At 41.4% G+C, this 24,626-nt stretch overlaps 1 protein-coding gene and 1 long non-coding RNA gene across 2 annotated transcripts; both read left to right on the top strand.

The window, feature by feature from the left end:
- The first annotated feature begins 7,643 nt into the window (after nt 1-7,643).
- On the top strand, nt 7,644-22,749 carry PLRG1 (pleiotropic regulator 1). Its single transcript, XM_040966987.1, has 15 exons — nt 7,644-7,761; nt 8,501-8,607; nt 9,555-9,694; nt 10,861-10,914; nt 12,193-12,286; nt 12,489-12,576; nt 13,800-13,901; nt 16,143-16,235; nt 17,356-17,505; nt 17,593-17,694; nt 18,161-18,263; nt 19,713-19,821; nt 20,705-20,844; nt 21,623-21,816; nt 22,303-22,749. The coding sequence occupies exons 1-15, from the start codon at nt 7,753-7,755 to the stop codon at nt 22,360-22,362; spliced, it is 1,545 nt and encodes a 514-aa protein (XP_040822921.1). The 5' UTR covers nt 7,644-7,752; the 3' UTR covers nt 22,363-22,749.
- On the top strand, nt 9,701-10,669 carry LOC121147203. The gene is made up of 2 exons (XR_005882349.1): nt 9,701-10,521; nt 10,598-10,669. It is a non-coding gene; the product is annotated as an uncharacterized LOC121147203 (long non-coding RNA).
- Nucleotides 22,750-24,626: the final 1,877 nt, after the last annotated feature.

The following is a 24,626-nucleotide window of genomic DNA, read 5'->3' as shown; positions in this document are numbered from 1 at the left end:
ATGTGTGACAAGAGAAAATCTACACACTGCAGGCTTGACTGTTCCGAAGCTGTGCCAAGATTGCAGCTACCACAAAGTTACCAGAAACACTTAGATTCAGAGGCAAACATACAATTTAGTTTTAAAGGGGCCACTAAAATCAAAGAAGTATTTCTCAATATTTTAGATTATCAGAGTAACAAAATAACAATTGATCAGAAGGAAACATTAGACAGAGAATGTTCAGAGTTTATCTTATTTTGCTTTGACCAGCTTTCATTAAGATATGGTCTTTCTCTAGCATAAGTTAAGTGTTAAATTCTAAATATCAGAGTAGTTATTAGTCTATAGATTTCTACATTAAAATTGCTATCGTGGTGATTAGATACATGCTTAATATATTATGTTAATGTTACATTATATTGTTATAAAACCAATGATATTCTACCAGTGGCAAAGCTTTCTGCATATATTTCATAAATATGCTTTCACACCTCATGTGATATGTTTCCTATCAATTTTCTAAACTCTCCTATTCGTATTTGTTGTAGTCAGGATTAACAGTTATACAGAAAGGCAAAATCAGCAACCCAAATTCCACCAAATGTGTTGTTAAAAAACATTTTCTGTATTTTGAATGAAAAGTGAAAAATGTGATTAAGTTTGACAATTCACTTTGTCTAAAAGCAGGTTTTGGGGTTTATGTTTTTAAAAAACAAAGTCAGATTTGCAGAAATAAAATCAAAACTATCATGTTCTTTAAGGTACTTTAGTTTTAATTTCTCTTAGAGCATATGCTAAGAGAAAAGTCAAATGTTAATGTATGGAAAAATTGACCTTTACAAATAGCTCAGCAGCTAAATCCTGGCCTTACATGTGCCAGGGTCCCATATTGATACCGATTTGTGTTCCAGTTCCTCTACTTCTCTTCCAGCACCCTGTTTGTGACCTGGGAAAGCTGTAGAGGACAGCCCAAAGCCTTGGGTCCCTGCATCCATGTGGGAGACCCCAAAGAAGCTCCTGCTCCTGACTTTGGATCGGCTCAGCTCTGGCCATTGCGGCCACTTGGAGAGTTAACAAGTGGACAGAAGATCTTTCTCTCTGTTATTCCTTCTCTCTGTAACTCTGCCTTTCCAGTAAATCTTTTTAAAAAGATAACATTTCTTTTAATGACATGCATGACCAATAGACATTTTTTATCTTTTGAGGAAACATATAACCACTAAATTTTCAACCACTAATATTTTAACAACTAGCAATAGGAACACCATTTAGTTCTTAATTCTTTGTTTATTCGTTTGAGCGGCAAAGAGAGCTTTCCCATTCCCCTGGTTTAATTCCCATTTTCCGGGGGGAAAAAAGTCTAGGCTGGGTGACAGCCAGAAACCAGGAAATCAAATCAGACCTCCCATTCTCCCACGCGGTGGCAAAGAACCAGCTACCTGAGCTGTGCCCTCCAAAGCGAGTGTTAGCAGGAAGCTGGAGCTGGCATTAGGGCCAGATCTTGAACCAGGCACCTGATATGAGATGAAGACACTCCAAAAAGCACCGCACCAGACCACATGCTTGGCCCTGACTCATCATTCAGCTTCCAGGAGCTTGTAAATTTTTGGATGTTCTTTCTTCTAGCCTATAATAAACTCTTGTTCATGCTAATATCAAAGTGCCTTTCCATTCTCATTTTGTTCTACTCTCTCTGGCATTGTTACTGCTATTTGGAAAAATAAATAAATAAAAATCAGAACATGTGCTAATTCATTTTGTAAACAGATTCTGAAATCTTTCTACGTGATTAGAAGTGTGCAGAGGGTTGGGGACACACTGATGAACATAGTAGGCTCACAGTGAACAGTTTTTGAGTGAAGGATTAACTATTCTTCATTAGGCCTCTGACACCAAACTAGGATAGCTATTCAGTTATTCAATTCTGGAAACCACTGAATTCTACACATGACCATACTGAAGTTGAGAGAAAGTAAAGTACTCAAGAACATTCAGGTAGTAACTGCTAGTCTCAGCCTACAGCTGCCGCTCCAGGCCCACTGCACCCAGTGTTATCCACAGGAGTTAAAACTTGCCCTTTGTGTTTGCCTGTCACTCTGTGGTTTGAGCTTTTGGGCCAGTCCCTCTTCTTGAGACGTACCAACTCACACTATTCTACTGTTTCTGCTCTTGTTTTGGCTTGTATTTTCATCCTCGCATATGGATACACTGAAGGTGAAGAGATGAGTTTTTTTTAATGTCAGTTCTTTGATATTTTATGCATAGCCACAGTAATAGCCAATATTGCCTAACATTACAAGGCTGATGATATTTTCAAAGAAAAGTAGTATGTTTATCGATTCCATTTAATGAAACACTTAGATTTTCAGAATGTTGTCATTGGTGGAGGGACAAGGGAGTACTATTTGCTCAGCTACGTTTTGGGGTCAATAGGGCAGTATTCTTCCTATTAGCTGATGTGGTTGCTTAAGTCAAGGACAGTAAATCAGTGACAGAAAACAGGTCACTGCTGCTCTCCAGCTGTGCTCCAACATGAAGGACAGGGACTTCCTTCTGGGAGCTGACCATCAACAAACTTCTCATGACGTCCACAACCTTTGTTGGGCCTAATCCACACAACACAGGAAAATAGTGTGTAACAGCTGTTTACTGAGCACCTACTTTGAAGGAGCTAGTGTGCTTAGTGCCAGAGACAGTTCAGTGAGCAAGACAAAGGTCCTATAGCCAAAACAACTTCAGCCTAGAGCAGAGGACAGAAAGGGGAAAGTACATACACAGCATGCGCTGAGCTTGAAACAGTGGAAGAGAAACTTTGGGGAACGTGCTAAGGGAGACTTCCTCTCCCTTAGGGCAAAGGAGGCCAGGCTTTGGGATTTGAAACTTGGGGTTTGTATCAAGCATCACATGTATTTAACACTTAGAAAGTACTTAATATTAATAGAGCAAGTTTATGACTTAATTTACCTGTGTAAATAGAAAACACAATATTCTCTTTGTCTAAATTGGTATAGATTTTGAGTTACTTTATCAAGTCTGTGTGTTTTCCTTGTATTACACTTAGCTACCATTTTGGAACCACTGTTTATAGAAAAATTAATACTGAAATGGCTTGTAAGCCAGGTTGAAGAGGAGCTCTTTAGTTTAGCCTGAGACCAGTGTGGCAATGATATCTGCAATTCGTCAGCCACTCTGCCCAGCATGACATGTGCCAGATGAGAATAGCAGGGAGAAGAAGCTCTACATTTTGTGAAGGGACTGCCTGTTAGCACAGCAGATGTTTGCATTTCTTATGGGAGCTGAAAAAGATAATGGCAGTGAGAGACAACCGAGCATTTTCTTCTAGGACTAGCTGTAAATCGCATCTAAAGAAAAGGCAGATGTACTTCCTGTCACAAAGGGCATAGTGAACACCTCTCAAAGGGATCTTCCCTTCTCCCCTAAGGAAACCAAAATGTGAGAACAAGGCTGCAGAAGTCTTAGCCATCCACCAGCAACCTAACTACAAGTGGGCATATCCCCTACCTGAGCTAACACAGTGTCACACTGCCAAAGGTAATTAGACTAAGAACCAGGTCAATTGGCTTGATACCATTTTCACAGTAGCATGCTAGAGATAAGGCCTACAAAATGTGGTGGCTGAAGTAACCAAAACTTGAGTTTCCTGATGTCATTCCAACAGAGAGGATGAGCTAACCTTTGATCAGGTTAGACTGAGATGGCTTCTGGGGTTGACAACCTAATCCAAATGCTAGTTAAGATCAAACTTTTAGGAATCCAACTGGTTGTCTTACTTCTACACACACATTTCACCTTAGAAAAGAAGCTATTCAATCAATCACATTTGGATATACTAGGTTTATATTACCAGTAGTAAAAATGGGGAAAATTGAAACTTTTTATTTTGTTGCATGTCAGTTATACTCACTTCAAAAGATTTTTATCATTTCCTAACTACTTGTTGAACTGAATGAGCAATATTTTTTATTAAATATTCTAGAAGGTATAAAGAATTTTTAAAGATTTTATTTTTATTTGAAAGGCAGAGTTATAGAGAGAGATGGTCTTCCATCTGCTGGTACTCCCTCAAATGTCCTCAATGTCCAGAGTAGAACTTATCCAAAGCTGGGATCCAAGAGTTTCACCCAGGTCTTCCACGTGGGTGCAGGGGTCCAAGAACTTAGATCATCCTCCACTGCTTTTCCAGGTTATAAGCAGGGAGCTGGATCAGAAGTGGAGCAGCAGGGACAGGAACTGGCACTCATATGATGTGCCAGCACCTTGGGCAAAGCTTAGCCTATTATACCACAACACTGGCACACGTAAACAATTTAAAAAATTTTAAAAAGATTAATAAACAGTTCAATGAGAAAACATAAGCCCTGTAAATAAAAAAAGTGGACAAAGGATTTATATAAACAAAAAAGGAAATATACATACATATTTGTAGGAAAAATACTTAATCTATTTATGAATCAAAGAAAGTCAGAAAAGTTGCTCTCTAGTTACACAAATATTATGTCAGGGAAGGGCAGAAAAGGGCAGAAGAACATGTCCAACATCCTCACCTAAATCATGGGTAAGAGCAAGGCAGGATCTGAACCCATCATCAGTTTCTTAGGATTTCTTCAGTATTTCAACTCACCTTTATTAATTAATTTTTAATGGACTGGGTTTTTTTGTGGAGAGAATAAGGCCTACTTTAAGTTTAGATCCCTATGAAAACAAGCTGCCTGGACATGACAGTTGACCTCTGGTTGTGGGGCAGCTTTACCCCTTTTTAAAAAAATGGCAAATGGGGCAATGACTGTACTGCAACAAGCACTTACAGAGTAATTCATTCTGTGCCAATCACTGTTCCCAGAACTTCACACGTAATTCTTCCAATAACCCTGCGGGGGAAGAATACACTTATTCCCATTAAATAAACGGGGCATGGAGGTACAAAAGAGCAAAGTGGCCAAAGCAATCTGCAAACAAGGAATTGAACCCTGCCTTTCCAACTCCATAGTCTATACTGCATCTGCTCTGATGGACCATTTCTTCCCATTACACACAAAGTAAACTGATCGCTTATTGTTATGCTGGTCCTACTCAGGCAAAATAAGTGTCTATGAACATATCTTTGCATCTATGGAGCTGTACATCAACAAACATACATACACATATATATGAGGGAAATACATTTATACAGATCCTCTTTAGAAAGTGACTCAAGGGCCTGGCACAGTAGCCTAGTGGTTAAAGTCCTCAACCTTACATGCGCCAGGATCCCATATGGATGCCAGTTCTAATCCTGGTGGCCCCACTTCCCATCTAGCTCCCTGCTTCTGGCCTGGGAAAGCAGTCAAGGATGGCCCAAAGTATTAGAACCCTACACCCATGTGGGAGACCCAGAAGAGGCTCCTGGCTCCTGGCTTGGGATTGGCCCAGTTCTGCCTGTTGCAGCCTCTTGGGGAGTAAATCAGCAGAGGGAAAATCTTCCTCTCTACCTCTCCTCTCTGTTATCTGAATTGTGCAATAAAAATTAAAAAGAAAGTTACTCGAGATGGTGAAACCTTTTTTCACTAGTTCAGTACTAGCTATGAAAGATTGCCTCTATTTACACTCCTGCCAAACTTTCCTCTCACCCTCATTAGTTCTCATCAAACACGGGGTCTCATCAAATGTAAAACTTTTTCTGTGAGGCAAAATATGGTTCTCCATTGTTTGGTTTGTTCACATTTCTTTCATTGGATTAGAGCCATTGAAGACTCTACATCTTCTAGCCACCATATTTAATTTTCAGTAGTCTGCCAAACTTCCATTTCTTTAAGATTGTTCATCTTATCACTTGATTTTTGAGATCTCTTTTAAGAAAATTAGCCCTTTGACATATACATAGTGGATATTTTTCAAACTTTCCATTTGCCCTTCGGCGGGGTTTATGGTATATATTATATGTATTCACACATATGACAAATAAGCATGTGACCAAATTGTAAATTCTTTTCAGGCCCTCAGTTTGGTATTTTGCTTCCTGTATTCCAAAGTTACTAAAGTTTGAATAAAACAGCACACTGCCTAAGAGCAGGGGTTCTGAGGCTAGACCACTTGGACGAGAAACAGAAAGAAGTAGTACCATCCACAATCGCACGCATAAAAAGAATCAAACTGCCTATAAAAATGTGATAAAAAGCTGACACAAAAGGCACCGGCACCTATACACCTGACCTAAAGTAAGAAAGGGCACAATAGTTGCAGAAAAGTAAAGACTTTCAGTGCGGATGAAGTTTAAAAATTGTTGGCTAATGAAGAGTCTCTTTAGAATTTTCACCATTGCTTTTACATCAACAGATATACCAACACTGCCATTAAATAACTTTCTCCAAATATGTTTGAGGAAAGCCCTCGGAAGAGTAGTAGCGACACCTGCTGTTCAAATGAAACTGCTTGGGATGTCCAGCTGGGCGGGTATTTTTAAGGTTTGGGGTTCAGGATCCCTTCACTATCCCAGTGAAACTCCAAAAGATGTCTTCTCCAAGCATGGAAAGAGGAGGCAGGCTCACACACAAGTACATAATTTGTCTACAATACACAAAATTCATGGGTCTCTGATGACAGGGTCACTCGAGATTCGTATGTCAAGCTAACATAAACTTTCAAGCAGTCCTATAAATTCACTAGAGCATTTTAAAAGTAGCAAAACTTAGCACAAGTTACTTCAATCACATTGATTTTAATACATCTTGACTTATAAATATTATTTCCAGGACAATCAAATATCTGACAACTTCACAAGTCCTTGTATCGTCGTCATAAGTACTTCAGTCATGCTTACATTCCTCATTCTGTTGCCATTTTAAGTCTTTCCTGTAGGCATTATCGTCTATAGGTAAGTTATAATGTTATGTAATGTTATTTTATTCCTGGGACATTTCCTCGCCAAGTCAGCCTTCATGGACCACTGCTACAGAAAACAAACTTGTCAAACTGGCACTCAAATTCAGGGATGGCAGCATTTTCTAGAAGAAACACATTAATGTTCTTAATGACGAAGTAACAAGTAACGAATTCCTAACGGAGATTGTTGAATCACACTGCCATACTCTCGCTGGATGTTCCACCCACGCCCACTCCCCTAGACAGTGTCAGTGGAGCAATGGATGGAGGTGGGATGTGTGTCCATTTGCTGGCAGATGCCCACCTGCAGCCATTTTACGGCTGTCCCTCGGCATTACTGAACCCATATTCACGCAGCTAGACAGCAGCCGAGAACCATGCGTGCAGCTCCGGGGCAGCAAAGTACAGGTGGGGCTGTGCTGTGTGCATCCTACATGTCAGACTTCCTCAGCCCGAGCCGGCTGTTCAGCAACAGCTTAGAGCGCTCCAGGCGCTTCCGGCCCAGAGCGCCGAATCCGGGAGGCACCCCGCCAAAGCCAGCAAGATCGCGAAAAGAACTGAATCCAGGCGGGTGCGCCGTCCACATCCATCACGACCCCGTGCTGATTAAAACTAAGCAGGATCCTAACACACGCTCACGTCGAACTGTCTAACCGTGCCCAATGACTCTGGCCCAGCCAACCCTGTTTCAGGCACTTCCGCCCTCAGTCTGGAGACGCCGTCCCAGAGTCCATCGCGAGCTGCCGCCAGGCCGCGGGCGCGCTGGTTCGCGTCACATCCGGCGCCGGGGCGCCTACTCCGGAAGTGGCGGGGAGGCCGTAGCGGCGACGGTGCCTTCTTCCTCCGTGCCAAGTGTTCATTCTGTAGCAGAGCTGCGGTCGTGGCGGCATCATGGTGGAGGTAACGTGGCTGTCGGGCTCTGCGGAGGCGTGTGGAGGGCTGGGGCGGGGAGGAAAGGACGGCGGCTGCAGCGGACGCCGGCCCGGGCGCGGGGCAGGGGACGCCCCCGGAGACGGGTGTCGGGGTGTCCCGCTCCGCCCTGGCCGCTGCTGTGCGGGTGCTGGCGGCGTCCGTGGGGAACACGGCGCTGCTGTGCGGGTGCAGGCGGCGTCTGTAGGAAACACGGCGCTGCTGTGCGGGTGCTGGCGGCGTCCATGGGGAACACGGCGCTGCTGTGCGGGTGCAGGCGGCGTCCAGGGGGAACACGGCGCTGCTGTGCGGGTGCTGGCGGCGTCCATAGGAAACACGGCGCTGCTGTGCGGGTGCTGGCGGCGTCCGTGGGCAGCACGGCCCTGCGGCTCGCAAGCGGCGCTCTGCATCTGCGTGTCCGTCTGCGCCGGCCAAGGCTGTTCTCCTTCTAGCTAAGCTGGCACTGGGCTGCGTCTGGCACGGACACTCAGATCCAGCTGCGATCGCCTCGAGGCCCCATGCCCTTGTTCTTCATGCACCTGTTCTTGAGCCCGGGGGCTGCCGCGGTCGTTGACTTCCGCAGGCAGGTGCTGCGACCCAGTAGGGTCAGCTAAGTGATGCGCACCGCCTCACTCAGTCTCCCTGCCTGGGCTCCGACCCCTCGTAGCTGCGGTGGCAGTGTGGACTGTGTGCCGTGGAGTATGACTTTGGGGTGACGCTTTACTTCCAGGAGGTGCAGAAGCACTCTGTGCACACGCTTGTGTTCAGGTCCCTGAAGAGGACCCATGACATGTTTGTGGCAGACAACGGGAAGCCCGTGCCCCTGGATGAAGAGAGGTGGGTACCAGCTGTTCTGACAACTGGGAGAAGAGATCAGGGCCAGGGAGACCTTTACCGTTGGCTTAGGAACACTGACACATCTTGTCGCTTGGATGAATGCTGTTTGGGCATAATTTAAGCTGATATAACATTTTTTGGCCCTTTTATGGTAAAGGAAAGAATTACATTAACTAATTGCGTTGTACAAATATCCAGTTTTTAGATATTTGTCTTATAATCGGGCACTCTGTGCATGCCTTCAGCTCCCCACTGCTCTTAGCGCTGCAGAGCTGAGCTTGTAGCTGGCCACTCCCTCTGCCCATCTTCTCTCCTTACTGTGACTAGGGCCGTAGTTTTTGATTCTGCATCTCCAGTCTGCGATTGCATTATGTAGAGTTCCTCCTTTGTCCTTTGCCCTTGTTTCTAAAGCTTAATTCCTCAAGCAAACCTTTCTATTCCATTTGTAAGATTATGTTTTCATAAAAGTCACAGAAGGGCATTTCTTAAAATACAGAATTGATGCAGTACTTTGACTAGTCCTAACCTTTTTAGATACAGCTGGTTAAGGTGACCATATTCATTTTCACTGTTTCTGTATTTAGACACTTGAAGGAAATGTGTATGGACCTTGAGGTATTTTTATAAGAGTGTATTAGTTTCTACATATGTTTAAGTCTGTTTGACCCATGGTAACTCATCATGAAGGGTTTTGTTTAGTAGGTGACAAATTAAAATATTCCTTGGGTTTAATGCCTGGGAAGCAGAGGACAGACTCATGATGTGGAAGTGCGGTTAGAAATTTCAGGCTCCTTGAGATCATGTTTAAAATCTTACCTGAAACTTTTTTTTACATATTAGACAGACATTAGATATTAAGATATTGCCCCTGTCTGATAACACTTGGCTTTTGTGCATGTATGTGAAGTGTTTATGGATACCTTGTTATGTTTGTAATTTTTAAATAGTCACAAACGGAAACTGGCCATCAAGCGTCGTAATGAGTATGGACCTGTGTTGCATATGCCAACCTCGAAGGAAAATCTGAAAGAGAAGGGCCCGCAGAATGCAGCAGATTCGTACCATAAGCAGTACCCTGCCAATCAAGGTGAGTCTGGTCCTGTCTGTAGTGACGGAGTGTTCTAACAGCACTCCTGGAAGGACTCGGCACAGCCAACCAGTATTTTATAATTGTACCAGCACTACAGTGGAAGACTTGATTTTCGTCGTGTGAGTAGGATTGATTGATTGATGGCTTTTTTTCTTTAGAAAATAAAAATGGTAGCACAATGGCAACATAAATTCTGAGGAGGTGGGAAGGGTCACACTGCAACAAAAAATAACTTAAGGATGACTGTCTTACTGTGAGACTACTTCCTAATATTGAGATACAGTTTAAAGACAGACTGAGTATCCTATGACAAAATGCTTGAGGGCAGAAGTTTTTAGGTATTTTTCAGATTTTTGGAATATCTGCATATATAAAATAGACCCAAGTACATTGTTAGGTTTCATATATACCTTTTATTCATAATTTGAAAGTAATTTTATTTAGTGTTAGTCTGGCTGTGTCATATAAAGTTAGGTGTGAAATTTTAGATGTCACATGATATTTCAATATTCAGAACGTTTTGGAACATTTTAGATTTTGGAATTTTGTATTAGGGATTTTTGTTCCAAAGAACCATTTGGTTAAAAGAAAAACTGGAGTGGATTGTCACATGGTAAGCTCTTTATATGATACGATCACAATTTAACAAGTACGCAAACTTTGTGGAAGTTGTATCAGCAAGTAAGGAGGAATAGCTGTATACATGATCCGTGGAAACGATGGTCTGGGCCTTAGTCCTAGAGGTAAGGATGCCAGTTAAGATGCCTGATATAAGTCCCAGCTCTGCTGTCAGTTCTAGCGGTCCAACCCATGCGAAGGAGGAGGTGAGTGATGGCTCCCGGGACTCTGTGCCCACAGGAGACCTGGATTGAGTGCTTAGGTCCTGATGCGTAGGAGGAGGTGAGTGATGGCTCCCGGGACTCTGTGCCCACAGGAGACCTGGATTGACTGCTCAGCTGCTGTCCCAGTGCTGGTCAGGAGGAAGCAGTAGCTGAGAAATGCTTAGCTCTCAAATGCTCATAATGCTTTTGAAAATATAATTCATGTCTTGTATATCTGAGATTTTAGTTTAGAAATCCATTTAATAATTTAATGGTAATACATTGAAAAAGATGACATTGAATATGATATATTCACCAATGATTAATTTACTTTGTTTTTAGGACAAGAAGTTGAGTATTTGGTGTCAGGTCCACATCCATACCCTGCAGGACCTGGTGAGTGAGTGTGGAGAATGTCTTGCTGTGTTGTTGCATGTATTTCCATGAATTCCCATTATCTGTAAAATACAGGTTAGATCCAGTAGGCAGGCATCCACATGTAGCTTTTTAGATCATAGCTAACTAATATTAATCTACAGTAATTTTGCAGACATTTTTAAACCTTTGTATTTTTTTCAGGCACTATATTAGGAACTGAGAGACAATAAAACTGCTCCAAGCCTAGGGAAGTTTGTTATCTGTTTGTTTACATGCTTTAGAAATGCATGTAAAACACTGACCATGTACATATGATAGAATTGTCAGTGCAAGTCTGTACGGTGGGAAGGTTGTGTGGCAGTTGGCCCGTAAGCAATGTGACTGGCATAAGAGGTAGCACACTTGGTGCTTGTAATAGGAACTGCGAGGGAACTTTGTGCTCCGCTTTGGTTACTTAAATTCACTTTCGGAACTTTAGTATTTGAAGAACTGCCTGGTTCTTACTTTTGAAGGCGATGTTGGGAGTTTAGCTTTACTAGCTGGGACAGCTTTAATACTTATGGGCTGATGAGATTTGAGTTGTGTTTTTTTTTGTTTGTTTGTAGAGAGAAAGACAAAAGAGAAAGATCTTCCAGGCCTCCCACACAGATGCAGGGTCCCAAGGCTTTGGGCCATCCTCCACGGCCTTCCCAGGCCACGAGCAGGGAGCTGGATGGGAAGTGGAGCAGCTGAGACATGAACTGGTGCATTTACGGGATTCCAGCGCATGCAATACAAGGACTTTAGCCACTAGGTCACCGTGCCAGGCCCAGGTTATGTGTTGTTAGGCAATATTTTCATTAAAAAGTCAGAAACAGACGTAGCACCATGGCCTGCGTAGGGGCTAAATGCTTGCCTTGGATGCTTGGGATCACATTGCGTGCCGATTCATGTCCCAGCTGCTCCTCTACCCACCCCACTCCCTGCTTTTGGCCTGGGAAAGCAGTCAAGGGTGGCCCAAAGCCTTAGGACCCTGCACTCATGTGGGAGACCTGGAGGAGGTCCTGTCGAATCTGCTCAGCTCTGAATGTTGCAGCCACTTGGGGTATGAACCATCAGATGAAAGATCGTTCTGTGTCTCCTTCTCTGTAAATCTGTGTCCAATAAAAATAAATGAAATCTTAAAAAAAGAAACAGACAAGCAAAATTTTTGCGATAAAAATCCTAACTGGTGTGTGTCTTCCTGTAGTGTTTTGTTTTGAAAGCATGTAAGTGAAAACAACTAATGAAGATTTTTTTTTCTTTTAATGTTAATAGGTGTTGCTTTAACGGCAGATACTAAGATCCAAAGAATGCCAAGTGAATCAGCTGCACAGTCCTTAGCAGTGGCGATTCCATCTTCTCAGACCAGGTAAGAAATGCTATCCTTACTATAAAGATTCTGAAATCATGTTTCACTGTTCACCTTTCTCTTTCCCACTATGTGCATTTGATTCTTTATAACAATGTATGACATTTTCCCTCACAATGGCTTGAAAAGGGAATTAAGCGTTGGTTTTGCAGAATGCATGACTAGAAGAGGCATTGCTCAGATGTGGTATTTCCTGTCTCAGGGTCGATGCAAATCGAACTGCTCCTGGTGGGAGTGAGTACCGACTGCCTGGGGCTTCAGACCGTGCACAGCCCACAGTGGGCAATGCGGTAAGATTCCCTGTGTCAGGTAGCACTAAAGATTTCTAACTCTTGGTGTAGGTTGCCTTATTTACCTTTATGCCAAAAGTCTTGCCTTAAATACTAGAGAATTCAATACATCCTTCTGGTAAAACTGTTTGGCTAAATGAACATTTAGAAATACTTAAGTTTATCTGTATGTGAATAACAGTTGACATTAGTATAGGTAAAAGTTGTCAGAACAACGACTGATAATTTGCTGTGTGGTTATCCAACATAAATGGGCTTTAAGAAGTGAACGTTTTGTTATCTTCATTACAGGTTTTTTTTTAATGTTCCATTTTCAATGCTTTCCATCTCTTCAGGAAGATGTAATCTAGGCTTTTTTTTTTTTTTTTTAAGATTTATTTTTATTATTTTTTATTGGAAAGGCGATATACACAGAGGAGAGACAGAGAGGAAGATCTTCCATCCGATGATTCACTCCCCAAGTGAGCGCAACGGCCAATACTATGCCAATCCGAAGCCAGGAGCCTCTTCCGGGTCTCCCACGCGGGTGCAGGGTTCCAAAGCTTTGGGCCATCCTCGATTGCTTTCCCGGGCCACAGGCAGGGAGCTGGAAGGGAAGTGGGGCTGTCGGGATAGAACTGGCATCCATATGGGATCCTGGGCGTGCAAGGCGAGGACCTTAACCACTGCGCTACCGTGCTGGGCCCTAATCTAGGCAAGAGCCTTGTGGGCTGAAATATTTGGGGGATCAATAAATGGTGATAGTATATTTCAAAAGGAATCAGCTAGTGTACTTGTTGGAATAATTTGTGAATATTAGGGAATTAATAGAAAGGAAGAATTTATTAAATCAGTGATGTTGAGATGTGACAGTGCAAACATGGTGGCAATAATACGCGTAAAATGACTGCAGTGATGTAGGAGCTTACAGAAACCACGGGCAGCTTTTTAAAGCTTTATAACCACTGTGATACAGGCCCTGTACTTCCCACCACGCAAGTGAGATCCCTAGAGGTTACATCACTTCAGTATCGGTCACCTAGGAGGCTGGGTTTTGAACCATACACACTGATATCCACACTTAAGTGTTCTTTCTCACGAAGGTGTTTTTAAGTTGCTTTTTAAAGTTAATATACAGAAAGTATAGCAGTGATAAACATCTCATTTTGGTTTCCATTTGTTTAATTGATTACATGAAACCTTTGATGTGATGTGTTTAATGATATAATCTGTTCCATGTGTAGATGATTGTGGAGAGTGGCAATACCAAGAACTCTGCACTGATAGCTAAAAAAGCCCCTACAATGCCCAAACCCCAGTGGCACCCGCCATGGAAGCTTTGCAGGGTGAGTAAATCTCCATTTTACTCTGCTTTGTGGAGCGTGATTGTTGCGCAGTTGACAGGAGCTGAAGAACAGAGCCAGAAGAGAAAGGCGTGAACGTGAACATGGTGGAGTGCTGGGAGTTGGGAAATGAAGGGGCTTGGGCAATGCCTTGAAAGGTACTGGGTAGGAACTTTCTTTAAATAGTACATATACACTTTGTATAAAATACAGAATGCAATATTGATGGAAGGCCTTTAAGTGTAGAAAGCATATGAAACAAATTTAAGAAAGTGAAATATTGACTATGAAAGCCGAGGTATAAAGCAAGACTGTTAGGAAATTCTCTTGAACCTGTCAATTATTTTTTCAACAGAAATAACTAATGTGAATGTAGCAAATCAAAAATAAAATGTATGTACTAGAAAGTATTTAACTAACATGTGTTTGTTATGTATTTAAATTGTACAAGTATTCTTCAAATGATTATGTAGTTGAAGAGAGTTTTCTTTTGCTGTGCAGGCCCGGTGAGTTGAGAGGTGTGTAATCTGGGTGGCCTCTAACTCAAGATGTGAAAGTTACATCATCAGAAAGCAGCTGTCATCCCTCTTTCATCCTTGGCAACTTGTTGCTGTGCTGTCTTTGTAGTGCTATCTTTTCTTTCTTTTTTTTTTTAATTTTTATTTTTGACAATCTTTACATAGTTAATTAGGGCAAAAAGGTTCAAGGGCTACAGGAAAGTGTGTAAGACTATTATTTCCACATTTTCCCCCTGTATCTGGGGTAAAGGGGGAGGTAAAGAAGCCCCACCCAGTCTCCCACCCATCCCAGATCCCTGGTGTGGGGCATGCTCCGAGGGTCTTGCTCAAGTGGTTTTCATAGTTCAACAGTTATGAATTGCTGCCAGTCTCACTCCAAGCACAACGAGGTCACTGAAGAATCCACTGATTGACATAGTCCATCTTAGAGTCTCTGTTTGCCCAATTTTTCACTGCCAGCATATGGCTGAGGTAGTTGATCAATTTGTTCTGTCCTCTGTCTTTTCATAGTTTGGATTCTAAGTCCAGCGTTCGATATGGGAGATCCCCAAAGAAACTTTGTCTGAGGTGATCCCACACCAGCTTCTTGTGTGTACTTGGCAAGTACAGGATCCAGTGTAGTCTATCACCCCAATCAGCTGGTGGTTGCAATTACTGGGACGCTTCTGTTTCCAGCCCTGTCTTCCACTGGAACCAATGGGTGTTGCAGTCCAGCCTGATTCTGCCCAGCACACATTCGGCCCTCACATAAATAAGTGGGAGCTGCAGCCTAGTTGGAGAGACCCACAATAACCCCCACCAGGCCTGCCTCCTACCCTGGTTCCTGTGCTTGCTAGTGTGTACAGCAGACTAGTCCAGTCTGTCCCACATCCCCCATTCAGCTCTCATACATGTCTGTGGGCATTGAATCCTAGTTCAACCTAACCAGCTCCACTATCCAACCCACACAATGCTGTTGGGTGCCTTTCTGTCTAGCCACCCCTGCCTCTCCTGATTTTCATGCTCTTGTAGTGCTATCTTTTCTACTGTATCATGTCAGTGGAATCATTCATAGCCTTTTTAAAACAAAATAGATTTCTTTATTTTCATGATAGAGTGACAGTTTGAAAGAACATCTTCTGTCCACTGGTTCATTGCCCGCCTGCTCCTTGGCAGGCGGAATCCAGGAGCCTGGAACCCCAGCATAGTCCCCCGGCATGGCTTGGATTTGCACCCAACGATCGATGTACTAGTAACCTGTAGTTGAGAGTCAACTGCATGGGTAAATGAGATGGAGCTGTGTGTGTTAGTACATGCTCTATGTCTAATGCTTTCCTAGGCACATTAGCAAGGAGCTGATTGGGAAGCACGGCAGCTGGGACTCCTTGACTGTTGACAGGATGCCGGTATTGCAAGTAGCTTAACGAGCTGAACCACCACACCAACCCCTGGATGTGTACTTTCTAAGACTAACTTCCTTCACTTTGAGATTCCTTTAAGCTGTTAACCTATATTGATTATGCATTTGTTTTTGTAACTGAAGAGTTGTCAGTCTATTCTGCTGATGTACCAAAAATGGTGTATACTTTCACTCATTGAGGATAATTTAGTGTTTCTGATTCTAAAATCTGATTGTCAGGCAGATATTTTAGTATTTTAAGATGTGAGGATAGAAGTTTAATTTATGGCTGTGATTAGAATTCAATGTGTTAGTTTAAGGATTGAGTCCTGTTCTCTTGAAATGCAGGTTATCAGTGGACATCTTGGCTGGGTTCGCTGTATTGCGGTGGAGCCTGGAAATCAGTGGTTTGTTACTGGATCTGCCGACAGAACTATAAAGGTAATGAGGATCTAGAAAATAAATGTACATCATTGGTCACAACAAGCTGTGTTCTGTTCTGCATTATACCCTGGGACAGGAATTGCTGTTGCAGTTCCCCTGATTTCTTAGACCTGAATATGAAATAAAATGTATCACTTATACCAAAATGAGTTCCAGGGAAGAGGCTGTTTAGAAAGGGGCATGTAAATTGCAGTTTTTTTTTTCTAAATTTGCTGACTAATTCTATGTTAAGATTCTTTCCTTTCTTCATTATAAAATTAAAGCAAATTAATCTATAGAAAATGTGGAAAATAAAGAGAAGTATAAAAGAATGTGGTCCCATACATAAGCCTACCAGTGTTGGATATTTTGGTTTAGTACTTATTTCTGTTCATGGGTGTTATTCCAGTTACTTCTAAGGTTTCTCCTATGTGTGTACATGTGTCTTTTAAAAATCATTATTGACAGTGTGGTTTTGTATTCTGCCTTTTACACTTAGTATTTTACCACCAGCACTTTCTTGTGAACCCTTTCATATAACACATAGTGTAGTTAGTTTATGACCTATGTTCTAACTGAGCCTTTAAAATTTTAGTTTCCTGAATTTTGTTTTTCTGTTTTTAAAATGATTTTGTTTGATAGATACCAAGGAATGAAATGAATGGTTTTGAGATTACTTTCCCAAGTGGGTGAACTGATGCTGGCAGGCCCAGAGAAAAGTCATTTCAGCATACTGATGTACATTCCTTTAAAAAAAAAAACACTAACATAAAAAGTAGGTGCCTAGCCTTTTGAAAGCTGTGGAAACAGCATTTCTGATACAGTAAAGCTTTCTAATGTTTGTTTCAGGCTTTTTTTTTTTTATAATTAGCCGTCCTTGCATTTAATACCATGCTATTTTCACTTCTGTGATCATTTATATTCTTATTGGTAATACTACTCTTGTCATCTTACAAACGTATTCCCAGTTTGAGCTTCCCTTTTCTTTTTTCCCCCTTGCTTTTATTTGGAGGAGGGTCACTCTGCACGCCAGTTTCTTTTGTGTATTTCTATCATTTGAAGACAAATTTTAGCATCAGGATTTTAAGTTTTCTTTACAGTAACCAACAAAATCAAGAGTCAGTGTCTTTGATTGCAGATCTGGGACTTGGCTAGTGGCAAATTGAAACTGTCCTTGACTGGGCACATCAGCACGGTGCGTGGCGTGATAGTGAGCACCAGGAGCCCATATCTGTTCTCCTGTGGAGAAGACAAGCAAGTGAAATGCTGGGATCTGGAGTATAACAAGGTGAGGGAGCGTGAAGGCTCTAATGCACTGCAGGATCCCGTTATGTTCCTGCTGTATAAACTGGAACTCTCCTGCTTTGTTCCTTAGGTTATACGGCACTATCATGGACATCTGAGTGCGGTCTATGGCTTGGATTTGCACCCAACAATCGACGTACTAGTAACCTGCAGTCGAGATTCAACTGCACGGGTAAATGAGATGGAGCTGTGTGTGTTTGTACATGCTCCGTGTCTGCTAGTGGGCTTACTCACATTAGGATCACATTCTTTGGTAGAGAATCGAGACTAGCTGTCTTGACCGCGGTACTTTAGTCCCTCCATTCCTGACATGTTTCATCTTCAGTTCTGTCTTCATCATGTTTATTCATGTTAGTGTTCTGCCTCTGAAATATGACACTAAGCTTCCATTTTGTCACCGTCACTGAGTAATTCTTATGTAGAAGTCTCATTCTGCCAGGTAAACTTTCTGTGTACTGATCTTTTAGCTTTTTGTTCTACGTACACCACACAGCTTATAGATTATTATCCTTCATTTAAACACTTTCTGTATTTTAGTTGTGCTTGCTTAGTGAATTCCCTACTATGAGTTGATCCAGTTACCTGCCGTGACATAAATAGCAGTGTTCTCTGATCTTGTGGCTGTTGTGTCTTGATAGATTTGGGATGTGAGAACGAAAGCCAGCGTACACACATTGTCTGGACATACAAATGCAGTTGCTACAGTGAAGTGTCAAGCTGCAGAACCACAAATTATTACCGGTAAGATTGTTTTTCAACCTTACAGCACATTTATCAGAAAACTTTATGCTCGTGCCTTTTATATTCACTAAAACTCTTGATTTGTATTCCATGTTCAGTGTTTCCATGTCATTATTTAATTTAATCGTTAGCTTTTCAAACTGTATATACTAAAATTTATTTTTTTTATATCATACAGTACCTTATAATAGCTGTCTAGAAGAACGGCTGTCAGTTAATAGTATTGAAATTATTAGTTTAGAAAATAGGGCCTGGCACAATAGCGTAGTGCTTAAAGTCCTTGCAATCCTTTCATGCACTGGGATCCCATATGGGCGCCAGTTCTGGTCCCAGCGGCTCTACTTCCCATCCAGCTCCCTGCTTGTGGCCTGGGAAAGCAGTCGAGGACAGCACAAAGCCTTGGGACCCTGCACCCATGTGGGAGACCTGGAAGAGCTCCTGGCTCCTAGCTTCGGATTGGCTCAGCTCCAGCCGTTGCTGCCATTTGGGGAGTGGGCCATTGGAAGGAAGATCTTCCTCTCTGTTTCTCCTCCTCTTTATATATCCGCCTTTCCAGTAAAAATAAATAAATCTTAAAAAAAAAAAAGAAAGATTGTTTTTGGGTTTTTTGTTTGTTTTTTTTTATGATTTAGTTTAGGGCCTGATGTGATAGTGTAGTGGTTAAAGTTCTCACTTGAACCTGCCAGGATCCGATCTGGGCACTGGTTCTAATCCCAGTGGCCCCACTTCCCATCCAGCTCCCTCCTTGTTTGTGGCCTGGGAAAGCAGTCAAGGATGGCCCAAAGCTTTGGGACCCTGCACCCACGTGGGGACCCAGAAGAGGCTCCTGGTTCCTGGATCCTGGCTCATCTCCAGCCGTTGCGGCCACTTGGGGAGTCAACCATTGGACGGAAGATCTTCCTCTCTGTCTCTCGTTCTCTCTGTATAGCTGCCTTTCCAATAAAAATAAATCTTAAATTGTTTAAAAAAAAGATTTAGTTTAACTTATTTGAAAGAAATACAGAGAGGGTGAGAGACAGAGAAAAAAGAAAAGGTTTCATCCGTTGGGACACGCTGAACACAGGAGCCAGAAACACCTTTCTGCTATGTGGGTGAATGGCAGGATCCCAGCCCAATTGGACCAAATTCCACTGCCTTCCCAGGTGCATTAGCAGGGAGCTGGATTGGAAGTGGAACTGGTGTTGGAGGAACCAGCCCTGTTAGGGGTGCCAGCACGCAGTGATCCCACAGCACTAAACATTGCGTATTTTTGCATTTGTTCAATCTAATAGCACATCGACTGTTGTGTTTTAAAGACCTAACCTGAAAATCAAGCTAGAATTTTAGAGCTGTGAAGAAGTAATAAAGCTTTTATTTAGTATATATGTATTCATGGAAAGCATGTGTTTTGCCTTACTTTTACAGTCTTGACCAACCTGTGTTTTGGTGTACATTCTATTTTCATTACAGGAAGCCATGATACTACAATACGATTGTGGGATCTGGTGGCTGGAAAGACAAGAGTGACATTAACAAATCATAAAAAATCTGTCAGAGCTGTGGTTTTACATCCAAAACAGTAAGTGTGCTTATCTACTTAGGTATTTTCTTCATTTCTTAGTCTACTGCTAAAAATGTCGATATTAACTCTGTTTTTGACTTCCGTACGTGTCATTTCCACATGTTCAGCCTGTGCCACTTGTGTGCATCCCTCTAATTTTCCTTATGCACTATTGTTTCATGTCCTAGCTAAGATGAGGAAAGTCTTCTCATAGTAACAGATAACGTCATACAAGACAGTATAAATAAGTCATGGTTAAAAGTTAACATGTCAAAATTGAAGTGATAGCAACTGGGCCTAACTCTTGGATATAAATTGTAGTAGACATTGAGGCATAACATAGATACTCCTGTTCTAAGAAGGAGATGGATGTATGTAGGGACCAATAGAGCCATGAACGTTATAATTCAAAGAAACAGCTTAACCTCACACCCCATTGTTGTGTCAGATCTTTTCTGTTTTCCCCACCTTACTCTTAGTCTCTTTCTTCTCCTTCCTCCATCTCCCCTTCTTCCCTGCTCCCCTTTTTCTTCTCCCTCGTTGTCCTGTTTGCTTTTCCTTCTCCCCCTTGTTCCTATCCCATCGAGCTTGTCCTTTCTCCAAAACAGTCATGTAATACTTTGCCTTTTATGTAAAATATGACATCTGCACATTTATTATGTTAGCTCAGCGTACAACATTGGAGAACTGAAAGAACAAAACTAAGCTAGAATTCAAAATATGTTTTGAAAATATGAAAATCAAGTTAAACTTGGATAAATATCTTGATAATTTTGTATTTTATTATGACAGTATTTGGCAAGGTCATTGAGTACACAATGAAAATGTAATTGGCTTTTTAAAACGTAGTTTTACTTAGTTTTGTTAATGTTGCTATTAATGCTTCTTAATCTGATTACAGTTACACATTCGCATCCGGTTCTCCAGATAATATAAAACAATGGAAATTTCCCGATGGAAGTTTCATTCAAAATCTTTCTGGACATAATGCTATTATTAACACCTTGACTGTAAATTCTGAAGGCGTGCTTGTATCTGGAGGTACAGTAAGCTCTTGACAATAACTATGTTGTTTTTTTCTACTAGTGAGTGAGTAAATGTTCATTAAGTTTCTGACTGATGACACTTGTGTGGTGGTGGCAGGTGCTGGATCAGGAAGTGTTTGGTTGCTCACCTGTGTGCTTGTGCTTACTCATAATACATGTGGCTTGTTTCATAATTCAGCCTCCTTTGAGTTCCCACAAGATAAGTCTAACTTGGGGCTTATGATAGGAATCGCCTGGATGCTTACTTGGGTATTCGGGAATTTGTTGTCAGTTGTGTGTGTGTGTGTGTTTAAGATTTATTCATTTTTATTGGAAAGTCACATACAGAGAGGAGAATCAGATAGGAATATCTGTCCGCTGGTTCACTCCTCGAGTGGCCACATGGCCGGAGCTGAGTGGATCTGAAGCCAGGAGCCTCTTCTGGGTCTACCATATGGGTGCATGGCCCCAAAGCTTTGGCCCATGCTCAACTTCTTTCCCAGGCCACAGGCAGGAAGCTGAATGGGAAGTAGAGTAGCTGGGGACATATGGCATCCCAAGTTTGCAAAGCGAGAACTTTAGCCACTAAGCTGCCATGCTGGGCCCCATGTTTTGTTTTTGTTTTTAAGATGTGTGCTAAATTCTGAACTAAGAACAAGCAGAAGACAAATAGTCTACTGAGAATCTCTAGTGTTTGAGTGTGTGTCTTTGTAGTTACTGCCTAGTTTTGGACCAAAAAGTTTACCAAGCTGAGCTACTGAAGCACTGACAAGTGTCCATGGTTTTCCTTGAAGCTGACAATGGCACAATGCATCTCTGGGACTGGAGAACTGGCTACAATTTTCAGAGAGTCCATGCGGCTGTGCAGCCTGGATCTTTGGACAGTGAATCGGGAATATTTGCCTGTGCTTTTGATCAGTCTCAGCTTCGGTTACTGACAGCTGAAGCTGATAAAACTATTAAAGTGTACAGAGAGGATGATACAGCGGTAAGTTTTGTTTCCTGTATGTTTTAAAACTAAAATGAAATAGCTGCATCAGTTTGACAAGTATCCTGTCATTTAACTTCCATAAAGAAACATAATCTGTAGCAGTAAGGTGCTTATCGTGTTCAGTAGTATTTGTTAATAGATTTCTATTTTGGTTTCATTGACGCTAATGAGTTAATTGAATATTTTAATTTGATTCCAACTTCCTAAGTTATTAGAAAAATATTACATTAAATAAAAACAGATTAGTGTATAAATAATTTCAGAATTGTATGCTATGGTGCTACTGAAATATCTAAATAAGAGTTTTATTTTACATAAAACATCTTAAACTGAACTTGTAATAACCCCTTCATCTTTCTTAGACTAAGATAATATTGAATATTTAATGCCAAGTAGTGTGATTGAAAATGTATACCTTATTGTTAGTACAAAGTTGATTGATTATTAAATTAATAATACTTTATTTTAACTTTCTCATTGTAGACAGAAGAAACTCATCCAGTCAGCTGGAAACCGGAAATTATCAAGAGAAAGAGATTTTAATGTGACATTGTCTTCATGGTGGTTCTTTTTTATTTTTTTATTATTATTATTTTTTTTAAGCTTGGCATTGATGAGGAAATCCTCTCATCTTGTGCTCTGGCTGGGAATATAAAATAGAAATTCACTTGCTGGCATCATTGCTGCTCTGTGTTTTACAATAAACTGCCCCCCCCCACCCGCCCCATCCCCTATGTTTTTATTTCTAAAATAAATGGTTTGTGATCCTCACAAGTAATATACAGGTTTATTGAGTGTGACTGCTGTAGAGGTGGACTAGTTTTACAGTTTTATTAGATCTCCTTTTAAAAAGTGAAGGCTTACAAGGTTACTATGATAGGACATGTTTTAGAGAATGCAATCTTTTTTTTTTTTCAAATAATCCTTTATGAACTAGTATTTGCCAAGTAGGAATTAAATATCTTGCAGTCTTATTTTAACTTATATATGCTTATTCTAAAAACAGGTTTTAAGTGCATGTTGTATGAAATTCTGCACTAGATACCGGTCAGGAAATAAACATGTCCTCCTAGACTTCCAGTTTAGTGGCTTCCTACAGAAATGCTGCAGTAGAGGCACCAGGGAAATGCTGGGGCACTGGAAGACTTTATGGAGTGAGTGGCATATGAGCTGTTCCTGAAATAAACAGAGAAGGAAGGAGTATCGTAAGAAGAGACATAGCATGAGTGGTATGCTCTAGAAGGATTGTCCACAGCAGCCGCACAGTGGGGGCGAGGCTGACTTGCAGACAGTGCATGCTGTGGATTTGGATTGTACTCGCCAGCAGCAGAATAGCAATACTGCTGTCAGAGCCAGGGAAGGTAACTCGGGTGATGCCCATGGAGCTGTTTAGAATTGGAGCAAGGCTTGCCATCTGGATTTTACAGAGATGTATTGAAATGCAGGCTTTCTCAATCCTGCCCTTGAGATCCAAACTCCTTATCAGTCAAGAGGATTCCTCAGATTTCACTCTGTGTAATTGATCCATGCAGATACAAGAAAACAGTTGTTAAAGATATTCAAATTAAGGTATTGTACCTGATTTTAAACAAGTTTCTAAATTTTAGGTTCCCTGGCATGCATTCTGTAGCAGAAGTTACAACCTGTAGAGTTTTGTTTTGTGGGACTTACTGAAAATATTTCAATCCTTTCACCTGCTAACTTCATTTTGAGGGAAGTGCCTGATAGAAACAATCTGACAGATGTATACAAGCGATGTTGTTGAACCTGTTTTTAATGGCTTAAAGTTAACCTCAATGTCTATCTGTAAGGGACTGCTGAAGTAAGTTATGAATACCTTTGTGCTATTGATTATGTATCTGTTACCAGAGTGAGAATTGCCTAGACTATAAGGGCAAGATTTTCAAAATTTATGCAAAAAGAAAAAGAAATGCAGACATTTTTGTTAAAGTACTTGATGCTCTTAAAATATAATGGAGAATTAATACCACGTTGCTAAAAATAACTTTATGAGGAACTCGAATTATGGGAGAACTTTCATGATCTGCTTTGTTTATGTCTGTAATGTTTTAATTTTCTAAAAACATGTATTTTATAAACTAAATAAAACAAACAGAAACACTAGCTCCCCTGAGAGTCTAATGCGCCTTTTAACAGAAGAAGCAAGTGAAAAATGTTTTCGAAGGTCAAGAAGAAATTAACAGTAACCTACCATTTTATCTTTTGTTGTTTTTGTGATAAACCATTTAAAGTCCTGTCCTGCTATTTTGAAATCTGATCCATATAATTACAGATTTAGTAACCTTTTGTATATAACCACAGTATAAAGCCTATGGGTTTGTACAAATGCCATTGGTCAATTAGAAAGAGATTCTGGGATCTGTTGTGATGGCTCAGCTGTCTAATCCTTCACATAGAAGCACTAGGTCATGTCCCGGCTGCTGCAGTTCCCATCCAGCTCCCTGTTATGACTTGGGAAAGCAGTGGCCCAATTCCTTGGAATCCTGCATTTGCGTGGGAACCCTCACTGAAGCTCCTAGCTTCAGATCGTCTCAGCTCCAGCCACTGGGGCCATCTGGATGAGTAGATCAGCGGATGAAAGATGTTTCTCTTTCCTTGTCTTGGAAAGTCTGCCTTTTCAATAAAAATAGATACTTTAAAAAAGAATCTCTAGCCAATTCTATAGTTGATTTTTAAAGAGGAAAAGTATTCTACAACTGATTTCAGAAGCTACAGAAAACCCTAATAGATTGCCATCAAAGGAATAGAATTGAGAGGAAAACTTTCTCCTACTGCCAAGCATAGAC

This window comes from Ochotona curzoniae, unplaced genomic scaffold, assembly GCF_017591425.1.
Source record: "Ochotona curzoniae isolate NIBS_2020 unplaced genomic scaffold, NIBS_Ocur_1.0 scaffold_4506, whole genome shotgun sequence".
Lineage (NCBI taxonomy): Eukaryota > Metazoa > Chordata > Mammalia > Lagomorpha > Ochotonidae > Ochotona > Ochotona curzoniae.
Note: the sequence above shows the minus strand (reverse complement) of the source record. Positions and strands in the feature narration are given on the sequence as shown.

What these genes read in the sequence shown, in the direction of transcription:
- PLRG1 (XM_040966987.1), top strand. An exon ending in CGCCATGGAAGCTTTGCAGG is followed by an intron (nt 13,902 to 16,142) that starts GTGAGTAAATCT and finishes CTTGAAATGCAG; the next exon opens with GTTATCAGTGGACATCTTGG. An exon ending in CTGCCGACAGAACTATAAAG is followed by an intron (nt 16,236 to 17,355) that starts GTAATGAGGATC and finishes CTTTGATTGCAG; the next exon opens with ATCTGGGACTTGGCTAGTGG.